Below are 25,543 nucleotides of genomic sequence, written 5' to 3'. Positions count from 1 at the left end.
GTAGGTCCTGGGAGGGTGAATGTTTGGAGCCCAGGGCTTTGGTTAAAAATGGGTTGAGCTCTATCTAAACAGCAGTCCTTCCATCTGCAGACCTGGGTAGTAGAGAGGAGAGTGTCAGGGCTAAAGCAGACAAACAGCGTTTTCACAGAACGAGATACAAAGTTGCTGGAGGCAAGCGATTCTCTGGTCGCTACCTGAGCCTTCCTAAGTCAGGGCCTGTGTGGCTTGTGCAGAGAGCATTTTCTTAGGTGGATTCCTGGCAGCAGCCAAGGTGCCTACGGCACCTCCCGACACACAGGGTGAATGCATTCCTCTGGCTTCTGTTTCGGAAGATCTCTCTGAAGACTCAGGAGCACGTGTGCAGGGGAGTTGGTAAATGAACACTGCCCTGGGTTTTTCCTTAGAGAAGGAGCCTTTGCCTTAGTAACTGCTGGGCATGTGTTGGGAACAGACCGATTTTGCTTCTTCAACTTCATATGTGAGTCATTGCTTCAATCTCCTGGAAGACTGAAGGTTAGGTGCTGGGCAGTCTCAGATTGATTGGCTGTGGAGGGGCTTTGGGGCACCAGGGAGCTGTCAGATTACAGAGAAGCCATCTGCAAACCATGGGGACAGTCATTTGGCATCTGGGGCACCCGGAGAAACTCTCTGTCTAGCTCTCTCCTTGGTCTCCCAACCATTTCTCATCCCACTTCTCTCCTAGACTGATGGATAATTTCTCTCTCTTAGGCTGGGCTGAGGGCCCCCCGTCCAGCCTCATTTTATCCTCTGCTGGTCCTCTGAGCTAGGAGAGTGTATCCAGTCATCCATTAGGACCCCAGCCTCTCCTGCCTCATGGGTCTGTGTGGCTTGTTCAGAGACAGACACAGGGAGGGAGAAATCAGCCAAAATTCCTCTGCTGCCCCATCTGGGGCACTTGCTACCTAAGAGAGCTTGACAAGGCAGGGATGCCTGGATGCCAAGGAAAGTGGGAAGGGAGTCAAGTCTTACAGTTTGCCCTCCACCTTCGGAGATTTGTCTCTTCACCTCATGTGTCGGTGTTGTCACTTGACTCAGGGACCCAGGAGGGCAAGGAGCTCTGTCCTTCCCCTCACAGCATCTTCACTGTTGGGGGGGACCCTGAGGAGTGGGTGACCAACTGCTCCAAGGGTCTTCTCAGGCTGGATGGGATGCATGGGGCTCATTTGCTTTTAACCTGATTGCATTTTCCCTAATAAAAATCCACCACCCATTTGAGAGCCCTTCATCTTTCAGAACACTTTCCCTTTGCTAAAGTGACCCTCAGAATAATGGCTCCTAACCACTGCTTAACCACCTGTCCTTCATCTTCTCTTGCTTAAAGCCAAGGTTCTCAGATATTAGCCTGCATCAGAATCCCTGGGTGGGGGGAGCTTGTTAATACGCAGGTTGCTGGGCTCCACCACAGAGACGCTGATTCTGCTGGGTGGGGGCAGGGCCTGAGAACCAGCATTCTTAACAATTTTTGCTGCTGCTGCACGTCTGAGGACCATACTCTGAGAATGATCAGACTACTGTGACCACTCAGCGTTATCATCAGCTTTTCTCTGAGCTTGAGCAGAAAAGAATGGGCAACTTAGGATACCTTTAAATTAAATTAGAAATTAAAATTAAAACACACACATCCATACATATATAGATGAATATGTGTGTCTATTTATAGATATAAGGATACTTATAAATCTGTTGATATGCACAAATGCCTATTTCTATACACGTGCACACAGAAGGATGTGCATATACAAATATGTATATTGATATACACCTATATAAAGTCTTTGAATTCTTATTGGACATTGAAAAGAAGCAAATAGATTCAGAAAGTGTTCAGAATCAGAATTGAATTCAAAACAGCAAAATTCCTGGGCCCCTGTGCTTCTTCTCTTTCTGAGTCTCCTTTCTGCTCCTGCTTCCTGACCCCACTGCCCCCTGTTGCTCCATCAGGGCTACACCTCAGTGCCCACACTGGGTGTTGAATGGTGACTTGGTCATGCACAGGTCGCTGTCACCATCGACACCTCCAGCCCAGTGTCCACATTCTCTCTGTGCAAAGGGAGGAGCCAGGCACAGCACATGACATCACTCTGGGGCAGGCAATTGTACCAGGACTTGTGGTCATCACACAAATGGAGACCAAGCCAGGAGCCAAGCCAGGGAGCCCTTCCTCACCTCTGCCGGGCCTTCTCCTCACCCCCACACCTGGGAACCCAGATGTGGTTCCACAGATGTAGGGGGAGCAAACTGTGCCCCTGCTTATTGGAATTTGAAATCCTGTCTGTCCATCCATCCATCCATCCATCCACTCATTCAGAGGACATCAGTGAGGTCCTACTGTGTGCTGGGCTCTGGGATAGGTGCCGAGGATACAGAGGTGACAGAACAGATGTAACCCCTGCTTAAAGGAGCTGGCTCTCTGATGGGGGCTGAGAACAAAGAAGAAAGCCTATGAATGGAATCATTTTGGCTCATGACAAATACTATAAGGGAAAGAAGCAGAGAGATGGAAGGGAACTATTTGGGGGGAGGGATACTGCTTAAATAATCAGAGAAGTCCTCCCACCCTGGAGGTGATATTCAAGCTGAGTTTTGAACGACAGAGGAAGAGTGATGACAGGAACTTGGACTAGGAATGACAGCAGAGAAATTTCAGAAATAGACAAAATACTCTATTTCTTGTTAGCAGGAATGAATGGACCTGAAGAAGCTAACAAGGCTAATCTAATTTACCCCTTGTACAGTTGAGTTTGCAGTTCAGCCACTTTTTGTGTGCCTCTATCAGTCATTAACTGGACAGAAATGAATACAATTCTAAGAATGTATAAAAATACAGTAAAAGAAGTATGTGTAAAGCACAGAAGTAATGCAAAGCAAGGAAAGCCTAACTCTGCTGAAGATCAGGGAAGGCTTCACAGAGAAGGCAGTGTCTAAATAGGGTTTTTAAGGATGCATAGGAGTTTTGTGTTGATAAGAGAAAGAAAGTCTTTACAGGTAGAAGAGACAGAAAGATATTTGACCCGAGGGCATCTATTAGCACCTATTAGTCTCTGTAGGAGTTACAGCAAGACATTCCCTCTGGGTGGACAAGGTCCCTTCCTCCAGCCCCAATTTCAACCCTGACTTGCCCCTAGAAACCCAAGAAAAGTCCTGCTCACAAAGCAAGCTTCTCCACACTTGTTTCAGCTTTTTAGTGCATTGGACCAGTATCCAGATAGGGGTCTTCTAGAGAAAATGAAAGATCATTGTATGGTGATTGTTAAAGATTCAGTAGGTGGTGAGTTGTGGCATCATAATTAGAAGTATGGATAATTTTACTTCTGTACATGCAACTCTTTCACTCCTGAAGAATTTCCCACTTTCTACCTTGTATTTTATGTGTAATCATTTCTTAATTTCCTCAGTGGAGTCCGAAGTCCCTAAAGCCTGTCCAAATATGATTTTCATAATATTAAAAACATGGGTAGCATATAAAATTAATATATGTCAAAGGTTTATTTAACTAATTAACAAGGGAACTAATGCCAGTTCAGAGCATGTGAGGAACAGATATTTATAAAATTAGTTGGGATAATCATGACAAAGTAATGCTAGAAACAAAACTGGTTAATGTCCTATAGTGCAATAAACCAGTAAGCATTGAGTTATCGTTGTGTTAGTTTCTGGTGTACAGCATAATGATTCAGTTATACATACACCTTTTTTTTTTATACTCCTTTTCATTACAAGTTACTACAAGCCATTGAATATAGTTCCCTGGGCTACACAGTAGGATCTTGTTGTTTATCTATTCTGTACATAGTAATGGTAGTACCTCATTGTAGTTTTAATGTGCATTTCTCAAATAATTAGTAATGTTGAGCATCTTTTCATGTGCCTGTTGGCTATCTGTATGTCTTTTTTGGAGAAATGTTTATTTAGATCTTCTGCTCATTTTTTGATTGGGTTGGGGGTTTTTTGATATTTAGCTGTGTGAGTGGCTTGTAAATTTTGGAAATTAGCCCCCTGTCAGTCACATCATTTGCAAATATTTTCTCCCACTCCGTAGGTTGTCTTTTCATTTTGTTTATGGTTTCCTTTGCTGTGTTTTTTTCCCCAGTTTTGTTGAAATATAATTGACATATAACATTGTATAAGTTCAAGGTGAACAGCATAATGAGTTAATATATGTAAACTTGTATATATTGTGAATGATTTCCACTGTAAGTTTGGTTAACATCCGTCACCTCACAAACTTACATTTTTTTTCCTTGTGATGAGAACTTGTAATGAGTTACTGTTTCTACCAGAAAAAAAGAAAATTATACTTCCACAGGGTGAAAATCTACAAGTTAGCATGTAACTTTTGGCCTGAGCCTTAATCAGTAGTAAGTAATAAATGAAACAAAGGTCTATTCTCCTAGAAAAGTGAATAACCTTGGACAAGCCTGTCAGACTAAGCCCTGGTATGAACTGATCACCTTAAAATCATTCTTTTGCTTTATTTCCAAGTTTCGGATAATTTCTTTTAACAAGATATGTGCTGTTGAACTGTCTTACCCCAGCACAGCACTTGCCACAAATTAGACGCCCAGGAAGTGTTTGTTGAATGACTCTATGAATAGAACAAAACTCCATTTTTAGAGAAAGGTTAGCCAAGCTAAGTCAAGGGCCCACAATCACATCAGCAACTGGCTTTCCAAGCAGGGATCAAACGGTTTCCCTGGAGGAGAACAGAGTAGCAGCCCAAATAAGAACAATCTGTACAGGCAGGTGGGAGAAAGAACTGGTCCTGGTGGTGTACAGCCTTCTCTTCTCCTCAGGCCATAAGTGGGTCTATGATAGCTCTGTAATTGCTTTATAGTGTCAGTAGGGGTTCCCTAATAAATGAGCATGACTAGTTTCTGGCAGCCAACAGAGCTCTACAGGTGCATCATGAAAGTGTAAAGGAGAACAGTTAAGTCTCAGCTTTGAATATTTGAAACCCTGGCAGTGGAGCTGTTAAAGCAGCACATGTAAATGACAGAAGCAGTAGATGGGGTGTGTTTTCCAACAGATTTTACCAACCTTGTGTCAGCAGGTGAAGACATGTGAGAGAGAAGAAGGTAGGCTAGACATTGAAGATCAATCGCATCTGCATATCATGCATTTAGAACCATCAGATTTTTGTTTAATCTGCCCACCCTCAAGTTGATGTTTTCAGTATTTGGTACCAGTTTTTGTTGTTGGAAAATATTTTCTGAAGGACAAGTATCTCTCGATGATTCTATTCCTAGAAGGTCAGAACCAGGTGGATGGAGAAATTTTCTGTAGTTCTACCACACCCATTTTATAGAAGAAATAACAAGTTTTGTATCAGTTAGCTTTTGCTGTGTAACAAGCCACTCTGAATTCATTAGCTTAAGACCACAAATGTTTATTATTTTTCACAATTCTGTGGGTCAACTGGGTGGCTTTTCTAGCCTGCATTGGCTCAGCTGAAGCCAGGTGGTCTAGGATGGTCTTCATCTAAGTGACTGGTCATTGGCTGGCTCTTTGGTCCAGGATAGATCATCTCTGTTCCTCCTGTCTGCCCTCATCCAACAGGCTGGTCAAGGCCTCTTCACACAGTGATCTCATGGTTCCAAAGAGCAATAAAAACGTCAAGTTCCAATATATAAGCATTCTCCTCTACTTATTGTTGTCCATCAGCCAAAGTAACTCACACAGCCAAATGCAAAGATAGTATGAGGGCAAATACCCAAAATGTAGATATTTAGAGAAAGAGAATCCATAGACATTTTTGCAAACCAATCTAGCTGCAAAGGTACAGTAACTTGCCTAAGCTTATGAAAAATTGGTATGGACAATGCTGGAACATAGAGCCAGGCCTTATCCCTCCTGGCCCAGGCCCCTCCCACAACACCATGATCCCTTCTTTAGGATTCCAAAGTTAAGGTCCAGTTCCCTTTAAAATCTAGTCTAGAGATACTCAGGGCAGAGGGGTTTGTGATAGGTTTCAGTGACAGGTCTTTGGGTATTAAGAGAAATCCATCTTCTCAATTAAAACTATAAGCTGGGCAAGGGTCCCCAGGGATACCCCCACCCCAGCCTGAACTCTGCCAACCCATGCCCTTTGGCTTGCCTTCTAGTTCCTGCCTCGTGATGGCAGAAGCCAGCCTTGACTTGGCCTTGGGTGCCCCTCCATTCCATGTGGGGAGACACAAAATCCCTGCGGGGATGTTCACCTCCAGTTTCCTTGTCCTGTACGACATCCTCCCTCTGGTCAAGGGGTCCCTCCCTCTGGTTGGGCCATTAGGCACACTAATGATTTGGTGCCTCTTCGAGGAAAAGGGTCCTGGATGGTTACCACTCAGTTTTCCTTCCCACATGTGGAGAGGGCACAACAAAAACAATCCACAGTAATCCGTACTCATTAAATATTTGCTCCGAGGTTCACTTGGATGGGAAACTCAGCTCTACAACGCTGAAGCCCCCTGGTGGCCACGCTTGGCCTGTTCTTTATAACTCTGAGCAGGTTAGCTCTGCCCTCAAATTCAAATACCCCTCTCAGCAGACACATCCCTCCCTTAGCTTACTGGTGAGGCAGGTTTGTCTCACAATCCAAGAGATTTTATCCAAGTGTCCCCTCTGGGCAAGTCCACCATTACCCCCTGCGAAGGATTCTGGAAAATATAATTTCTTCATCCCTTTCTATTTGCAGAGAAGTTTTAGATGATGGGTGAAGGTTTCTTTAGCCAAATTGGCTTACCAGCCTTGAACTTGACTTTTATGTGTTTTCTTACACTTGAAGGAATAATTCGCGTTTCATTTCTGTTCATTCTTTAGCCTAACAGGACATAGAGGCAGTGGGGCCTGGAGAGTTCTCACTCTTGTTTTCTTTGCCAGCCATGGAGAAAATACAACTTGAAAAGTTACCAATAATCCACACATTCTCAAGATCAAAGCTGTTTACAGAGGTATCCGAGACGAGCTAGTGGGGTGTGGACTTCCATTTTGTCAGCTGGCCCCAGGAACCTCCGATTAGGAACGAAGCACAGGGGTGGGAGGCCACACCAGTGGCGCCTTCCCCTATGGAGCCGGCTCCCTGCCCAAGAGCAAGGAGTTGGCCATGCTTCAGTCCTTCCAAAGCGGTGCCGGACATCACAAGCGAGGGGGCTCCCAAGCCCTAGAGTAAACAGCTTTATGTACTCTCTGCCACTATAAGGGAAGGTTCCTCAGCTGTTAGTCAGACTTTCAACAGGAGGCTCCCTTCCCAACCAAGATGAAACACTCCTGCATCTTGAAACATGACTTGCCCGTGTCACTAGCTCCCAGGATTGTCTCCAGGATCCAACAGCAAAGACTGAAGCACAGTTCTGTTCATTTCCCTCTGCCAGGAATTTAGGGCAAAGGGGCATTGCACGTTTGTGCTATAAAATAGAGCGCTTGCTATCTGTTCCGTTCCTGGTGCCTGGAGGGGAATGATTAGCATCACACACCGGCGGAGAGAGCAGAAGGGAGCCGAGCTCCCCACCCGTGTGATCAGTGGCGCAGGATCACCCTCCCAATGGGTCCTGGTTCCTCTCTCCAGCATATCAAAGAGCAAGTCTCCACCAGCCGCTGCTGCCGCTCCTGTGATCACAGTCTCTCTGCCATGCTCCTGAGCCCTGAGAACAAGTGCGCCCCCCACCTCCCCAAGATAGCAGATTCCCCACCTGAAATTCATTCTCCTGGTTGTCTTTTCCGAGGAGTGCTTGCTTCCCAATCGTGTGTCAAGATAAGCAGTGTGCCCTTTTATTCCTTTTGTTTTTTTTCTCCACAAACAGGGAAATGCTTGCTCTTCCCTTTGAAATACCACCAATGACATTCTTGAACTTATTTTTAGATGTGTGGAAATGTTCCAGACACAAATCAATGCCCAGCACAGATAAAGCCCCGAGTGTGTTTATCGTGGGGAGAAGAAAACGGAGTGTTTTCATGTGGAAGGAGTGTGGCCATACGCCGGGATGCAGTGTGGCTGCCTTTAATCTGGAAAAAGGAAACAAGCATTGTCGATAATAATATGCAGATGTCCAGCCCCAAATGAGGACATATTGCTAATTAGCTATATTGTTAATATGTTTTAAGGAGAGAGGCTGCAGTGACGTTAATTATAATCTTTGTTGTTTGTTGTTCAAAGTCTGTGAGACCGAAAGCATTGCTAATAATATCTTCTTTAATATCTTCAACAGAAGATTCTTGGATTTTTTTTTTCTTTAGAATCCCACATAAAAGCCACATGAGGGGTAATGAGCCTTGTAGCCTGAGCCTAATTAAAACAAAATCTAACTAGGCCCGTGGCCATCATTATCATTAACCAGTACTTACTGGGTGCCCCTCCCTGCCCTGAACTCATGGAATAGGAGGGTGTGGGGTTTGAGATCGCAGATACAGCCTGTTCTTTGCCCTCCAGAAATTTGCCATCCCATCTGCCTCCAAGAAGTCTGCCTAGTTGTGTTAATCTGGGAATAGTTAGCACAGCCTTTAAAAAAACAAAAAGACAAAAGACACTAAAACTGTCCAGGCCAGCCACAATTTGTTACTAGTTTGTGCCTCTTCTAGAAGTTCTGGAAGTGGTCAGATCAGCCCTGCTTTTCACATACCAGTCAGTGTTTGGTCAGTGTTTGCAGAACAGGGCAGGTGGCTGCTGGCAGACTGGGACAATGATGCTTAGCGCACTTTTTCCAAAGGTGGACCCGTCACACCTTGATTGTCTGCCTCAAGCTGATCACTGTAATTGACCCTGTGGCTGGTTCTCCAAAGAACCCCTCCCCTTCTCGCTCCTGTGCCAAATGGCCAGCTGGCAACTCTGACCACCATTGTGACTACTTTGACCTTGATGTGGCTGTGGAGATCCACCTTGATCACAAGGACAGCAGGTCTACCCTGTGGTGGCGGAGGGCACCCTGGTCTTGGGCCAGTGATGTCCTGGGGAGAAGGGACACAAATGACAAAGTGTCTGGGCTTTTTAGACATTGCACCCAGTCTGCAGATGAGAGCTTTTCTCTGATCAGCTCCTCTTGGCAAGCTTTCCTGGGGGCATTCTGGACCAGCTGATGAGAGCCAGGGAGGTGGGAGGCTATCCCAGCAAGCCTCTAGATGACCCAGGAAGGCCACCAGGGAGGCGGTGGCCTAAGGGAAAAGTCACAATGCCCTGTGATAGAAATCCTTCAGACCCCGAAGGCTGTGTGTCCAGGTGTCTGGGCGCTGAGCCTGGCATTTGTATTATTTGCTCAGGGATCTCTTACTAAGACAGCTGAGTGGCCCTGAGCCTAATGCCCACTCCAACTCTGACAGCTGCTGGCCTTGGTGCCAGGCCCAGTGAGGCCTTGAGGAGAGAGTCTGCACTGCCGCATCCTTCATCGGGATGCAGTGTTCGCTGGCCCACCTCCCCCTCTGCTCTGTTCTCCTCAGTTGCGTCATGTGCTTAATTTTACTTGCCTTTTCAATCTCAGTTCAAACATTATTGCCTCAGGAAAAGCTTTCTCTTTAATAAGAATATTTGAAGAGTTTTATAATCCGTACCCTGAGTGCGGGCAATCGTTTTTCTGGCTTTCTCTCTTTTGTGAATATCATCATCGCTTCTTGAAATTTCAGATTCAAAGTATGGCAGTCAACTACATCCTCTGTTTTTATGCTCAAATTGTCTGGTCCTCATGCAGCAGGGCCCTTCAAGCTGGCTCCTGTGTTTTTCCGAGAGGACACTATTAGTCACTGAAAGCTTCCTTGCTTTCTGACACAGCAAAGTATCCCAAATTCACCTTTACTTCCCTGCCCAAGCTCTGGAATCAGCCATTTGTCCAGGGAACTCTGGATTCTTTGAGTGGGGGCAAACTCCTTGAAATTTCATCATAATATTTTAGGACAAATTAAAGGAAATACTACTTTACACAAGGAGTAATAGATTTGAGAAATGTAAGGTATAGATGCTGACACAGGAAGATTCCACAAGTGTATGGAGTGGGGAAGGGTAGGTTTGGAATAGGATACTGTGAACATTAGCTGCAGAGCAGGGTGCCCGCAACCTGGCTGCCTTGTGAATTTCACGGGGATGATTCACTCAGTGTCCCGTTGGTACCTCCATGAGCTGGGGATTGTGTTCCATTGCACAGACCAGAGAACCCAACCTCGGGTCACTCAGCTGAATTAAAAAAGTGCTTTTCCCATTTTATTGGGAGTCACAGCTGTCAAGTTAGAGACACACAGGTAACACTACTGCTAGTGTTGTAGTGTCGATGTTAATGTTTGTAGCATCAGTAAAAGCAGTTCAGAGATCACCATTCCAGGCTAGTATGATGGTTCCACCCTGCTGTCAGGGACCCCAGCTCCTCTCTTTCCATTCAGCCACCTTTAGAGTATAGTCGTCAGCCTCTTCCCTGCCACCGGCCTCATTTCACTTCAAACACTTATATCCACACTTCAAGCAGGAGAAAATGGAAGACAGAAAAAAGCAAAAGGCAAACTGACTCCACCTCCCATCCAAGAGTCCCACCCAGCACCTTCTACTTATACGTCATTGGGTAGAACTGTATCACATGGTCATCCCTAGCTGCAGTGGATGCTGGGAAATGTAGTTTTAGGTAAACATGTTACCACTTATAAAACAGTTAAAGAAAAAAAAGTGGGGAATGGATATTGGGGAGGAAATTGCAGTATCTGCTGCAGTGATACAGCCATCTGAGGCAAAACACTCCATGCATAAGCATCAAACCTATTTTGTTATTTTACTATTGTTAACATTTTATTATTACTTTATTCCTATTTTAGAGAACAATAATGGAGGGACAGCTGTGTGCAAAGGTGGGGAGCATCAAGTAGCAGCTGGATAATTTGGCCACCATGGGTCACCTTCCTCAGCAATTGAACAGAACATTGTATAAATCACACACTAGCTTTAGTTATTCTGTCTTTCTTTATTAGTAGTCAAATTAGAGTTGCAGGGAGAACATTGCTGCTTGAGCTGAGTATTGTAACAGAGGGAAAGTCAACTCAAAGACAGCTTGTGGATAGAGAAATCTTTTCCCAAACTGAGTAGGCGCCTTCTTGTCACTTGAAATTAGGCAAAATGAATCCTGCAGCACCTTGGAAAGAATGGTGGTGACATTTCTTGTCTTCAGTTCCTGGACTTTCCAAAGCTCAGGTCTTCAGAGAAGGGCAAGTGCTTTTCTGAATGAAACACACTGTTTAAATCTTTATTTTGAGACTCACCCTTCCTGAGACTCTTCACTCTACTAGAATTATTTATTTATTTATGATTTACAGTGTTGTATTAGTTTCTGGTGTACAGCTTAGTCATTCAGTTTTATATATATATATGTACCTGTGTGTGTATATATATGTATATGTGTGTGTGTGTGTGTGTATATATATATATATACACATACATATTCTTATGTTCTTTTTCATTACAGGTTACTATAAGCATTGAATATAGTTCCCTGTGCTATACAGTAGGACCTTGTTGTTTATCTATTCTATACATAGTAGTTTATATCAGCCAATCCCAAACTAATTAAGTGGAACACTCAGTGAGTGAGCTTGGTGATGATAAGAGTGGAGCTTGGTCCATCAACCAAGGCTTCCAACGGGGCCTCTACAAGGACACTGTACAGTCTGTCTTTGACAAAGGATGAAGAAAGGCATTTTTCTGCATTGTTAGCAGATCCTGTCTACTGTCTCCTGCCCCAGGTTTAAAATCTTGACTACCAAAATGGTGGTTACTCCTGAATCTTATTATTGATTAAATCAACTGGGGTTTCATTTTCTAGGAGCCATTGTAAGGCACCCTTCCCCATTCCTAGGACTTCCAGTTTCTGAACAGTTTATGAGCTTGCCAAGGTTTGGAGGGAGCCAAGATTTCCAGATAAATATGTTTTGGTAGAAATACAAGAATAATTCAGATATTCAGAGGCCATGACTAGCATTTTTTTTATTACTTCCCATTCCTATCTTCCAAATGCTTTACAAACACTGAGCTTTTGTGGGGAAAGATGGAGATATGTCACAATTGTGTGCATATTTCAAGCCAAAACATAATTTAACCCTGGTCTATTCCCGACAGAGATGCTTGTGGCCTGAATTATTCAGCCCAATTGCCCTAACTCTGTATTTCTCTTTTCAAGTGTAGACAACCTACGCTGAGCTCTCTTGATCTTCCTGCTGGGACAGCATGGGATTCTCCTTACTGTCTACTTGTTTTACATGGCAGGTCATCGGGCCACAAAGAGTGTAAGGGGATTTCTTGGTCCATGTCTAAACCAGGCTCATTCTGTGGTGCTGTATCACCTACCAGGAAAAAAATTTCAGAGTCAGATCGAGAAGCCAAGCAGATTCAGTCCTTGTTTTTTTCAGCCACCTAAGCAAATGCAAATAAGCAGCAAAAACATGTTTCCTATCTCTTCTTTTAAAATGTAAGTTTTCATAGTAGAAAGAGTACTTCATCACAGGGAGAAGGAAGGAGAGCTCCATTTTTAACCCAGTTAAGCAGTATGTCTCGGTTGCTACAATGAAGTGAGGGCTGGATTTGCAGGAGATCCCTCAAGCCATTGGCAAGCAAAGCCACGGCCCCTTCTGAAACTTAGATTCCCAAAACCTACACAAGAAATTCTCCATGAGAAGTCAGCTGTTCTCACTAACACTGTGGAGGATCCAGGGAGAAAAACAAGGGAGCCATTATCTCCCCTTGGGCTATGATCGAGAGGTCTTGTGTTGAGGAAGGACTTAGCATGACCCCTCCACTCTCTCTCTCTCCATGTCCTGGATAATACAATTCCAGTCTAATGCATTTGGCCTCTCTTGCACTGAGCAATGCCTGGGAATGCCAGGGCAACTCCCTCTACGAGGATGTGCCAGGAGACAGAAACCATGGTGGAGAGGTGTTTGGAAAGGTGAACAAAGACACTGCCCCCAGCCACATCTCCTGAGCAAAGAAGAAGGACAGGCAAAAACATGAAGAGCACCAGTGAGCTTGTTCCTCAGTCCCATTTTTGTTTAAAGAGATAGAAAACTCCATTCCCTCAGGTTAGCTCTCTAATAAGATCATCATCTGTATGTGTTTCATCCTCAGGCCGTCCTTGACCTTGGGCACTCAGGGTCAGGAGTGTTTTGATACCAGATGTAACCCTTTGTCTGGGTCACAGACGCTGCAGTTGGGGGCAGGGAGTGCATGTGGAGACAATGTGCTGGAATATTCCCTCCCAAACCCCCAAATATGCCCAAGAACAACAAGAACATTAACCACCGACCCAAACGCTGGTGAAATTCTATCTCCGCATCTCCCTCCACCAGTAAACATGAAAATGCTGTCCCTGAAGGGATGGAAGAAGCTTCCAACAAGAGGTCCGAGGAGAATGAGAGCAGGACGGCTGGCTTGGGAAAGAAGTCCAGCAACTTCGACGCTCCTCAATCACTGGGAAGAATCCCCCCTGTTGACAACTAGACATTTTTCACACACTTGGAAAAACAATGGACTTGGCACTTTCCTTTTCAGGAGAGAGACATTGAATTTCAGAATGCCTTTTGGTCCCTTCCCCTTTGGCCATCACCATCGCTTCATCCTCCTCTCGGGTCACTCTCCCTCCTTCAGTCCCTACCAGCCTCACTGGCCTTCTCTCTGTTCCTCAAATGAGCCAAGTCCATCCCTACCTCAGGACTGTCTTGCTTGCTGTTCCCTCTTCTAGAATGTTCTTCCCCCAGATAGTTACTGGTGTTCAGGTTTTACCTCAAATGTCACCTTCTCACAGAGGTCTTCCTTACCTATTGGCTGGGCTGCACTCCATAGCCCTGCAAGCCCTGTCTTTGCCCAGTCTCAAGGCCGAGGGAAGAGCCCAGAGTCATCGACAGAGACATCAGTGGTTTATAGATGGGGGATCTCACATGTCTGAAGGAAGGTCTTGGAGAGACACTCCACCATGTGTGGCAGACAGGGGGCAGGACGTGGTGGCTGTCTTCACTGCCCTGGGAAGAGGGAGATTACCAGTTATAGGGGAATTGATGTCACATTGGCTCATTGGTTACCAGGGAAACCAGCCGAGGGGCACACCCCTCACCAGCCCTTTGATAAACTATCATCGTGGAGATAGTCCTTATCTAAATGATTAGAACAATCACTAGCTGGGGCCAGGGGCAAGTACATAGTCATTTACTGATTAGGCTCTAAGATTAGGAGGGAAGGCCAATCTTGTGTGTAGGGTGTAGGTGAAGCAGGGACTGGTGGAGCAGAGGATGTACACAGAGAAGGGAACAGCCGTCTCTGATGGCCTGAACATCCACCAGCTAATGTTGTCCTTGGCTGCTCTTTGTCCTTCTTCCTTTTCTTCTTAGCAATCACCATTCTCTGGTCTGAGTTATTTTATTATTTAGGTTATTCCCTGCAACTAGACATATACCCCAGGAGAGCAGGGCCCTTGTCTGTCTTGTTCGTGGTTCTCCTGTGCTTAGCATGTGGTTGACACTTCTTGATGGATTGAGGGATGGAGAGACGGATGGATAAATGGATGAAAGGATGGATGAGTGGATGAATGAAAGAACTGAAAGTAGGAAGGAGGGAAGAAGGTTGACTATGTTGGTGGGTGGGTGGATGGAAAAATGGATGAATGGATGGAGCAATGGATGTAATCAATGATTTGGCTGAAATGTTCGATCCAGTTTGATCAGATCTTTTGCTCCATGACCCACACCAAAGAAACAAACTCTGGACACTAGGCCAAAGTAGCTCATCAGTCAAAGCTGTGAGAAGGAAACCATAATTTGATTCCAGCTCTACATGAGTTCTCCTTCAAAATGGCACTTTTGTGTTGATGTGCTTTATTGTTTGATGAATATCCCACAGCACATTAGTCCTCAGGAAATTCCCAAGTAGCAGGCTAGGAAGAGTTCCCTGATGACTTAACTTTTTGAAGATGGAAAGACTAAGCCATGGGGAATGAAAATGTGTTGGGAATATCATCCCGGCTTTATTTCAGCCACTGGAATTGTCCTTGTCCTAAATTTTTTGAGGGTGGTATTTTTAAATTATACTTCTCCTATCGATTTATTTGTTTGCTTGCTTGTTTGTTTCAGAATAACCTCAACGTGGAAAGTGATTCTACATCAGGAACCAGCTTTCCTCTCTCCAAAGAAGCACCAGGGGAGCATTCAGACCACGAGACTGCACACCAGCCCCTCCCCAGACAGCGGTTCCAGCAAGAGGCTGGGCACCCTTCATTGCAAAGAGACGGCCCCCGATCCTTTCTCCTTGATCTACCAAACTTTCCAGATCTTTCCAAAGCTGATATCAATGGGCAGAATCCAAATATCCAGGTAATGCTTAGCAACTGAAAGGTGAAAGAAAAAATAGGCCATGTCTTTGTTTCATGATCTGATTCCAGAGCAACTTCTGCCTTACCTCACTTTTTTCCCTAACCCTTTGATGAATCCTGCTATATTGTATTTCATCTGTGTGACACCACTGATTGTGAGATGCATTACTGTGAGATGAAATTATTTTATCAACCACTGAGAAAAGAAAACACTGCTAATTAAAGAATGACACACAAGTGATGATATGTCTTGATTTCAGAGATGTTGAAATCTAAAAGCAAAAAACAAACAAAAAATATGTCCTGAAACTGAGGAAATACATGCCACAGGAAAGCGCCAATCTAACATGTGAGTAGATGAAGCAAATCATAGTATGATTTCAAAGATGCTCAGGAAGGCACTGTCTCTCAAATGCCTCCTAGCTGGCCGTGGACACCAGAAACTCCTTTAGGAGATGGCAATACGTGGGTTGCTCTAAAGTATAAATGACTGATAAAAATTTTTGATAAGGGGAAGGGAGGTGAGAACAGAAGTTCCTAGAGGAAAGAGCAATACTTATCACTATGATGGGCTAGGACGAAGCTGGAGGAAATGAAAGTTTAGGGAAAGGATTGAAAATGGTAACTCTCATCTACAAGGAAATAGCACAGTATACAAAGCAAAGGTTGATCTGATTTGACTCTCCCAACACCCTCCTGAAGGAGATGAAGCACGTTCCATTCTTCTAGTATTGTTAATAATGCAGCAGAGTCTCAGGAAGTTCCATTTGCTTTGCCCAAGGCCACATGACTAGTAAATGGTAGTTGGGGCTCAAATCCAGGCTCTCGGGCTCCTAGGAATATTCACCCTAGCCGTTCATGTTTCAGAGACAAACTCCTCATTTTGAATTTTGTTATGCTTCTCTGTTTCTTCCAAGAGATGGTCCCCACAGTGGCTGAAGGTAGCTCTCCTTTCGCCACGCCGCCCTGATCAGCCTGGCCGCCACTAAGCCCCTGTCCTCCTGTACCTGCTTCCATCCTTCCAAGCTTGGTTCTCGACTCTTCTCACTTGGGGAAAGGCAGCTTGTCCTTTTTCTTCCTCGCTGCATCCAATTCCAATTAGCTTCCATGGCAGAAATTTCCTGAACCTGACCTTAAAGCAATTGATCCTTAATTAAGTTGGCCGTCTCTCCAGACTAACGCTCTCTGCATGACACCCTTTTAGATCAGATTTCCTTGGCCAGGGTTGTTTTGCTTATAACACAGTGTTGTGGTGGCTACTGACTGTCCCTGGGAATATGCCTCAAGTGGGATCCATCGGCCAGCCCCCAGCAGTGTATAAAATGCCGCACTAGCTTATGCGAAGATAAGAAATGTAGGCGCTTCTCCCTCCAGGAAGTAACACAGGTGTGAAGATCCCAGCTGCCACCTAAGATGGTGCCAAAGTGGTCACGAGACAGGGACAGGAAAGGCCTCGTGTTCTATGGAGGGCGGACCTGGATAGATGGAATATTTGGGAGGATTAGGGCAGAGCAGCGTTGAGGGTACAGAAGTGAAAAATGTTCCGGAAGTCACTATTTGACAACCCACGTGCGGAAATCACTGCATGGATCTATTAATATTTCTGAAAGATCTTTGCATTGTTCTAATTGATTAATTGGGAAAACGGCCGTTTCATGCCACTGCCCTCTCAGCAGGAACTGGTGGAGTGGCTCTCTGATAAAGAACAAAGGATCCACTTAGGGGAGGTGCAGACTGTGGGGGGAAAGAAAAAGTACAGATATTTCCTTCTGTTGCCCAGCATTGCTCCCCGTCATGTCCTCATCGACAGGAAGTGATTTTTCCTTGTTGGCAGAGTTTATGGTTCTAGGACTAGACCACGCTTACCCCAGCGGTGCTTAGGCAATTCCCTAGACAATTTTAGGTTTGCTGTGGTTTGCGTTTTTTTCCCAGAGGCGGGACATGTCATTGTGGGGCTTAATGCTGAGGACTGAGCTATTAACGTAATAGATTTAAGGACTAATGGAGACGTACAAGAAAATGCCTGGACGCGGGGGACCGGAAGGCTGCAGGGGGAGTGTCCCTTCGTTGGAAACGTACTAAGTGCCTGCTCCACCTAAGAAGCAACTTCCTAGCAGAATTTCTCAGGATCCCCATTCTCCCTCCCAGATAAATCCATCAGTCAGGATGTCCCCAGACCCCACTGGGACCTTTTGTAAACATTAACTTGAATGTCACAGAAGAACTGTGGTGCCAACGTGTCTGGGATCCTCAGATCTGGGAAACCCAGATTACTTTTCCATAAAAGGAAAAAGGCAACCACGAGGCACTAAGCCCCCTCCAGCCCATGCAATGGATTTGTGCATGAATGCCCTCAAGCTTGCCATCCATTGTTCATCAGAATAAGCTGTGTTGTTTAGCCGGACGCAAAGTGAAGAATGCTTTGGAACGGTGTTGCTGGGCTTCCTGAGATGTGAGGGGGCTGTTGGAGTTTGTGAGTGTGGAGGCAACTATAAAATGAGGCAAGGGAACAGAGAATAAGTGGAGGATGGGTTATGAGAAGACCACCCTAGAGCTCTCGAACAAGGCCTCTTGGAGTTTTATAAATGCAACTTCCCCATGTGCTGTCACAAAGGACGGCTGCGAAAATAGTACGAATGGAAATCGTTTGCCCCTATCCCCTCTGAGACCCCAGCCACCTGTTTGTATAGACTTCTAACAGGTGCGCAAAGCAATCACCAGCTTTGTCTTCGCTCTGTCTCGGCTCTGCCCAAGAACCAACAAGAAGCTCGCCTCCAGGTGCTGCTCCCAAAAGGGATGCCTTGGAGCACAGAGTGGAAAGGGGACCGGGCCACTCCTATGAGGTCCCTATACTTTTCTTGAGTTACACCTTGAACAGAAGCTATCACTATAACTCCACGGTGTCCCCATGGATGTCCCCGTAGCTCCAAATACCAGGGTTACTGGCAAAATGGACTAGAAGCTAGTGAGGCTGCAACCTCGATACCATCACAGCCGAAGACCCGAGAAGACCAGACCAGTGCTGTCTTGTCTCCCGCGGGCTGGTGGGGTCATCCTGTTTTGCTTTGTACAAGTCCTGTGTCTGTTAACCTACTGCAGGCAGTGTGAGGGGTAGGGCGGCCTGTGTTTTATTGATCTGATGACCTCTTGGCACAGAAGAAAGGAAAACTGAATTGCGTTTCTGGCCTTCTCTTTCTGGAAGACTGTAAAAGGTTAATATTGGTCACTCAGAAAGATGTTCAAAGAAAGACTGACATAGCTGCTACCCCTGAGAGCCCCAGGCCTAGGTCTGCGTGTGTGAGTGCCTGCACACACACACACACACACACCCCGAGTGCTGGCCGCTGTAACCCCATGCACCACTGCACTTGAGTAAACCAGTTCCCCGGTGGTCCTTTAAGAGATGAGGTGCTTTCTACAAGGAGGTGATGGTTTTCATGTTGGCAGCACTAGCCCCTTCCTTAGAGCACTGCTCTTTTGTTGAAATCCACTGGTTTGACACGGGCCCCACTCAGCCAAGCAGACAGCCCACTGGTTGCCACGGGGCCGTCAAAGCGTTTGCTCCCCCAGGGAGCAGAGTGAAGACAGGTGTAGGTGCCTCGGCCGGTTGGCTTCCGCTGCCAGAGCCCCCGACCTCGTCTGCCCCACGCCCCCTGGCATCCCGCCCCTTGCCCCAGTAGGAACTAGGAAGCTGACAGGAATCTGATACCCCACTCTCTGAATCTACCTCCCCAGCCCTTCCTGTGTCTGGAGGCATTTCCCACGCCCCAGGGCTGGGGTCTGCCGTTCGCCCTGCCAACTAGCCCACACCTTTCCAAAGTGACAATGCTGAGCTCTCGGGCCTCTTGACTTTTAGGAAGGGAAATCCTTTAAAAAGCCCTGCTTTTGAGAGCTTTTCTTGTTTTTTTTTTTTACCCCCCTAAGCCCCTTAAGCCAGGCGGCCTGTGACCCATGTGGATGAGGCTCTCCATTTTAAGACTTCAGGCTGTGGAAGTGAGCAGGGGAAAAAAATGCACAGAACAAAAAGAAATAGCCTCAGACTCCTAAACCCAATCTCCATATTAAATTTAAAACAAAACTAGAAGTTGGGTTTTTGGCAGAAAAATAAATGAATGGATAAATAACTAAATAAATCATTCAGGAAAGAAAGTCAGTCCCCCAGGACAAGTTAAACTTGAATGTTCGTATCTTTGGCTGGGTTTTTGGTCTGCAGCTGATGGCCAGATAGCAAAGACAAAAATCTCTAAAATAAACTCATTATTAGGCTTATTGCATCAACGCGTTATTACCACAGTAGCTATTCGCCACCAAATATTTCTCTTTTTCTAGATCAATCTGAGATTCAGATTCATTTCATCCGATATCTTTATTTCTGTTCTTCTACTGAAAGAGACTTAAAAATAGTCATCTAAAGGCCTTTTCTCCCCCGTGCACAGACTTATTTACATGGCCGCCAAGCTCTTGATAACAATCAGATGCGCTGGCCAGGGCTGTCGGTGTTGTACGTGACTGTACTTCTGATTTCCTCTCCCCCTCTTACCATAAAATACTTTTGGAATGGCAAGTCTGGCCAAGGAAGAACCAAGAAATTTCTGTGGCCAAGACACAGACCCACACACTCCTGGGGACGAGCTGGTATTCAGATTTTCATGGGGACACTGCTGTCTCCATCATGAGCTGGAGTCCACTGATCTGCACTTGGGATCTGGTGCCACCATTTCATTGGCCAGACTTGGCCTCTCTGGCTTCCTGCAGGTAACTTGATCTCTCTGTGCCTCAGTTTTCTTGTCTAAGAAATGGGAGCGATAACACTCTACCTATGAGCACCTCTGCAGTACAAGACTGCACCAGTAGGGTTGTGGGGAGGATTCAATGAGATCATCCGTGGAAGGCACTTAGCCCAGGGACAGGTATCTGGGAAGCTTCCCCAAACTGCTGGATGCTGGTTGGCAGTGACAGTGGGAATGAAAACGACAGAGGAAACAGGCATAAAATAATTAAGAATCAGAAGACCTAGTGTTGAGACCAGCTTTCCACCTTCCTTGCTATTCACCTCGGGAATGTGAATTCTGCAGGTCAGTTTCTGTGCCTGAAATTTGGGTTTCACTTGTGGAGAACAAGCAGTGATGTTTGAACAAGCATGCTGCAAGTCTCAAAGCATTAACCACAGTTACCTGGGCTTCCAGAGCTGCGTCACGAGCATCAGTGGGTCTGAGAAGGAGGGATTATATGTCCTCCTAGTCCTCTGTGTCCTTTCCTCAGCAATCCTCAAGGAAGGAGGGGTACGTAATCAGGGCCCTAACCCTTCACTGGAGACTGCTGCCCTGTCCTTGGATGCTCTGTGCTTTGGAGGAGGCACTTTACCTCCCAGGTCTCATTTTTCTCTCTGTGAAATAAATACGAACCCAATTCTGCCTAGTCACTATAGCCCTCTAGCAAACTAGAAGGTTCTGGAAGATTCTCCTGAACTCAGAAGAGCAAGGCTTCTGTATTCCCAGTGTCATTTATTTATTATTCAATTAGACTAAGAATTATGTTAGTTTCCCAATGGAAAATGGTTTTCAGAGCAAGAGTAAAGAGTTTGTTTCTGATAAATGTTTAAATTGTCAAGAGGAAGAAAGAAGCTGGTAGTATTGCAAAGGATCTTATGTTCCTTTCCCAATTTTGGATGGAATTCCCCAAATTGGCACCTATTCTAGATTCTTTTTCTTGGAGCTGACAAGATTGTGCCAAAAGTTGGACTTGGGTCTTTTGGAAAAGTTACCTTTCTTTTACTGTCTTGATTCAAGGTATGAAAAAGTCCAGAATAAACAAATATACTAAGACGCTTCAACTATGTGTATAAGGATGCAAAAGGGTGGCGAGATCTAGAACTATCAGCTTGGAAATCTGCTGTGCTCACTCCCACACCTTCAGCTCATCCTACTGATTACTGTTCAAGACATTCTTGTGAATGGATTCTTTGATGCTAAAGAACATGTAAATAGAATAAGAGCAACAGGAAATATAAAACTAATCCCCACCATCCAAGAAGTCATTGATCATGCTCATTAAGTCTTTTTAATTGGATGCCTAGAAATTTCAGGTTCAAGATTAGATTTCTTCTCTTGATATCAATACGAGGTTTCCATATTATTAACTGCAGGCAAGGGTGTATCCTAAGGTTTGTGTGGTTTTTGTTTTGTTTTGGTTTTGTTTTTAATTCAGTTGGAGCCATGGCTAGAAATTAAAGGGGAAGAAGAAACCTCTAAGCTGATGAGATTTACTCATTGATAAAGTTTTTGGAGTAAATTCGTCTCTTGCTACTCATTGCCTGGCCAGCCAACCAACAAATCTATTTTGTTTGGATCTGAGCAGCAGTTGTTTTTTTGGGGTTTTTTGTTTTTTGTTTTTTTTTGACGTGTTGAGGGGGTGGTCGTGTTGACGGTAATAGCTTAAAACATGAAATTGTTTTTATTCCCAGCTGGGAGAAATTGCAGGGCACGTTTTGTTTGGGCAATCCTTTTGACTCCAGTCTGAATACAACTGGAATATCAAAACTGTCCGGCCTGTTCCCCCTTATCTCCTACCCAGAGACTGATTTCATTACCATAATTGCAGGCTTGCCTGGCTCTTGGCAGCTTCTCCCCTCCAAGACCCTTAATAGCCTTGCAGATGATTGTTGCTGCTCAGTTGTTCTGTCTGCAGGGGGATGGGGCTGCAGAGGAGAAAGGTTACATCTTCAAAGGCTTGACATTACCGCGTCACCGCCCAGCTCGGTTTTCCACCACCCAGCTGTGCAGTCCTTCCACTCCTGTCCTTCCAGGGTTGCATGTGGGTCCCCAGTCACCGTCTGTCTCCAGCAACCATCCTTCCAGCAGACAGCCATGATATGAGGTGTATGATGTAATTCTTTTTTTCTTTTGGGGGGATTACTAAAAATTCCACAATTATTTATAAATATGCAAGGCATGCTTATGAGATGGGGTAGTGGTGGCATGGGATAAAGCCGGTGGTCCCCTTCTAGGCACCCAACACCAGAGGAAGAGATGCACTCCGTCTGCCGCTACCTGGGTATACTCAGAGACTGAAGGCCACACCCTCGACCTTGTATTTGGACCACATAAGGCCACAGCCCAGGCCCACCATCAGCTGAGCAACTTCCTTTGAATGTCAAAGCAAATAGAACTCAAACTTCCCCATTCCTAAGACAAAAGGAAGGGGCTGTTTGTCCCTGGGGTTGGCACGCCCTGGTGCAATTTGGCAGAGTGTCCCAGCAAATCTTTCAGATGTCAGGTTAGGGCAAAACTGGAGAAGCATCTGCCCAGTACGTCTTGCGCACATTACTTGGAGGCATGTTTCTGATTCATTTGCACATAACTTATCCAGGGGGTGTTGCAAGAGTTGTGTGATGGCCAAAGAAACCCAAGGAGTCTTTTATTATATTTTTTAAACAAGTTTCTCTGTGTTGATTGTCTCTCGGAGCCAAGAAGCTGCATTCTTTTAGCCCCGTGACTTCCAAACCAGGCTCCATAAATCCACAAGCAAGTCCTGACCTTGGCTCCAGGATGATCGGCTCTGACCCTGAGGGTTGATTGAGGAGGGTGCACTGGATCTGGACAGTGGGATAAGTGAAAATCACAGCTGGAAACGCCTAGACCACAGGGACCTTGTACTCACATCTCTACACATCCTGTGGCATCCAGCCCCCACCAGCATCAGTGGCCTCTGTGCTCACTTGGTCACAGGAGAGGACGGCCCCTCTGTGACTCACGTTTTGAGAGCGGTATGGCAAAGTCAGCAAGAGCACAGTGGTAAGAGCTCTGGAGCTGGACTAGCCACGTCTGCCAGTGACTACTGTGTGACCTTAGGCAAGCTGTGAACTTCTCTGTGTGCCCCTCTTCCCTGTCTATAAAAAGCTATCTATTGCTGTCTAGCAACCACCCCAAAACTTAATAGCTTGAAGCAACAACCACTGGATTGCTCACAGTCCTGGGCAGGAACTGGAGCAGGGCTCAGAGGGGAGAGCTCATCTCTGCTCCACATGGTATCAGCTGGGGTGACCCCACAGGGCTGAAGGATCCAAGACGGCCGCACACAATGCCTGGGGCCAGTGACGGAGGAGACCTTGTTCTCCCTGTGGTCTCCCTCTTCACGTGGCCACTGCGTGCACAGCAGCCCAGGCTGCTGGACTCCTCACATCATGGTAGGAACAGTCCAAGAGAAGGAAAAGGGAACTACCAGACCTCGTAAGGCTTCTGTCACAGTGTCACCCTTACCACATTCTGCTGGGTAAAGTGAGTCACAATTGCAGCTCAGGTTGAAAGGGAGAGGAAATGAACTCCACCTCTCGATGGGAGGAGAGGCACGCATGCACAGGAATGGGAGGGAATGCCAGGGCCATCTTCACAGATCACCAACCACAAAGGCCATTCAATAGTACTGACCTTATACGGTTGTTATGAGGATTAAGTAAATTCATATATGTAGGGCCTTCGGAACAGTGCCCAATACAGTTAGTACTCCACCAGTGTTTGGTTTTATTTTACTTATTCTTGTGTCATTTCAAGAGCATACACAGTACATATTTACCCAGCAACGTAGTTGTCAGTAAACCAGAGACCCTAGTGATGCGTTGCCTCCTCCCAGCCCTAGGCCCATGGGTATCAGTGCCATCTAGTCGTGAGGTCTGTCTGGGTGCCCCTGGGTGTTCCCCGTTCCATGTCGCCACACAGCCTCAACTTCCCTTCATGAGGGGCACCTTTCCCTCTGCCATCTCAGACTTTCTTCCAAGGGTCACCCGGCTTGGAGGCTGTTGACTCCTCATTGACCCTAGCCTGTTCTGAATTCTTCAGGTCACCATAGAGGTGGTGGACGGTCCTGACTCGGAAGCAGATAAAGACCAGCATCCGGAGAATAAGCCCAGCTGGTCTGTCCCACCCCCCGACTGGCGGGCCTGGTGGCAGAGGTCCTTGTCCTTGGCGAGGGCCAACAACGGGGACCAGGACTACAAGTACGACAGTACCTCAGACGACAGCAACTTCCTCAACCCGCCTGGGGGGTGGGACCGTCCGGCCCCAGGCCACCGGACTTTTGAAACCAAAGATCAGCCAGAATATGGTGAGTTTACCACCCAGTAATGTGAAATTGGTGGGGAGAATAAGTGAGGACGGATGAGGCCTAACAGACACTGAGCCAAGCAAAACCCAGTTTACAGTGTGTGGCTTTTGGTCTTCCGTGAGGCGAACCTCCTACAGGCTCTGTCCACAGAAGCCCCAAGAGGCACCAGCAGCCACATTTTCTGGAAAGACTATAATTTTAAAATAATACCAATTATCCTTGGAAAGAATTTTCTTTTTAGTCAGGGGCTCTTTAAGGTTCTGCCCTATTTTTCCCCAAACTTTCCTTTTTTTCCAAAAATGAAGAAATCACCAAATTAACCCCCTTGCATACTTGCCTATAAAAACTCATACTGAAAATCAGTTTAGTGAAGGAGATGTGCCCAGCTGCCTCCTCTGACCAGGCAAATGTGTTATGTTGGACGCTGGCAGCAGAGCGGCCCTTGGGGACCCTTATGGACATGTGTTATCATGCATCGTCACAGTGAGGTCTCCCCACCCATAAATTTCAAGACCTCCAAATGGGGACTTAGAGTTTCCCATGCTTTTAGAGTAGGATAGATGAGATAACAATTTTATTCGATGACTTAAAATAATGAAAGTTTATTTCTCTCTTAAGCTGAGTTGAGAGACAGGATCGGGGGGACTCAGCTCCACTCAGTCATTCAGGGACCCAGCCAGGCTCCTTCCATCTTGAAGCTCCACCAAATGTGAGGGCCTGAAAAGTACCCACTGGATGCTCTGCTCAAATTATTTGTCTGGCTGGCAGACGAGTAGAGAGACAGAGTCCAGAAAAGGCACACATGCTCTTAAGCCCCTCAGCCTGGAGGTGACCCACCTCACATCTGCTCAAATTCTATTGGCAAGACCTCATCACCTGGCCCCACATAGATGTGAGGGAGGCTGGGAAATGTTCTCTGTGTGTCCTAAATGAAGAGGAAGCAGGTTTGGAAAGCACCTGGCCAGGCTTGGTGAGGAATCAGGCAGTGTGCCTTGCGTTGTAAGAGTCCTTGACCTCTTACAAATGCAGCCATCATCATGATGTTCTTGTGGGTCAGCACTTGCAGATGTAGGAGCACACACTATATGATGGAGATGACTTGCCTGGCACCACGTGCAAGCTCACCATTACCC

The 25,543-nt window shown here is 45.9% G+C and overlaps 1 protein-coding gene across 1 annotated transcript in view; it reads left to right on the top strand.

The window, feature by feature from the left end:
* LOC105083131 (isthmin-1) overlaps positions 1 to 25,543 on the top strand; it is a 68,695-nt gene that overhangs the window by 27,014 nt on the left and 16,138 nt on the right. The window contains exons 2-3 of the mRNA XM_074347890.1: positions 15,073 to 15,312; positions 24,146 to 24,410. Of these exons, the coding sequence (XP_074203991.1) occupies positions 15,073 to 15,312; positions 24,146 to 24,410 (505 nt within the window). The remainder of the gene's footprint in view (positions 1 to 15,072; positions 15,313 to 24,145; positions 24,411 to 25,543) is intronic.

Source organism: Camelus bactrianus, chromosome 19, assembly GCF_048773025.1.
Source record: "Camelus bactrianus isolate YW-2024 breed Bactrian camel chromosome 19, ASM4877302v1, whole genome shotgun sequence".
NCBI classification, from domain to species: Eukaryota; Metazoa; Chordata; class Mammalia; order Artiodactyla; family Camelidae; genus Camelus; species Camelus bactrianus.
This window is presented reverse-complemented; position numbering and strand designations above follow the sequence as displayed.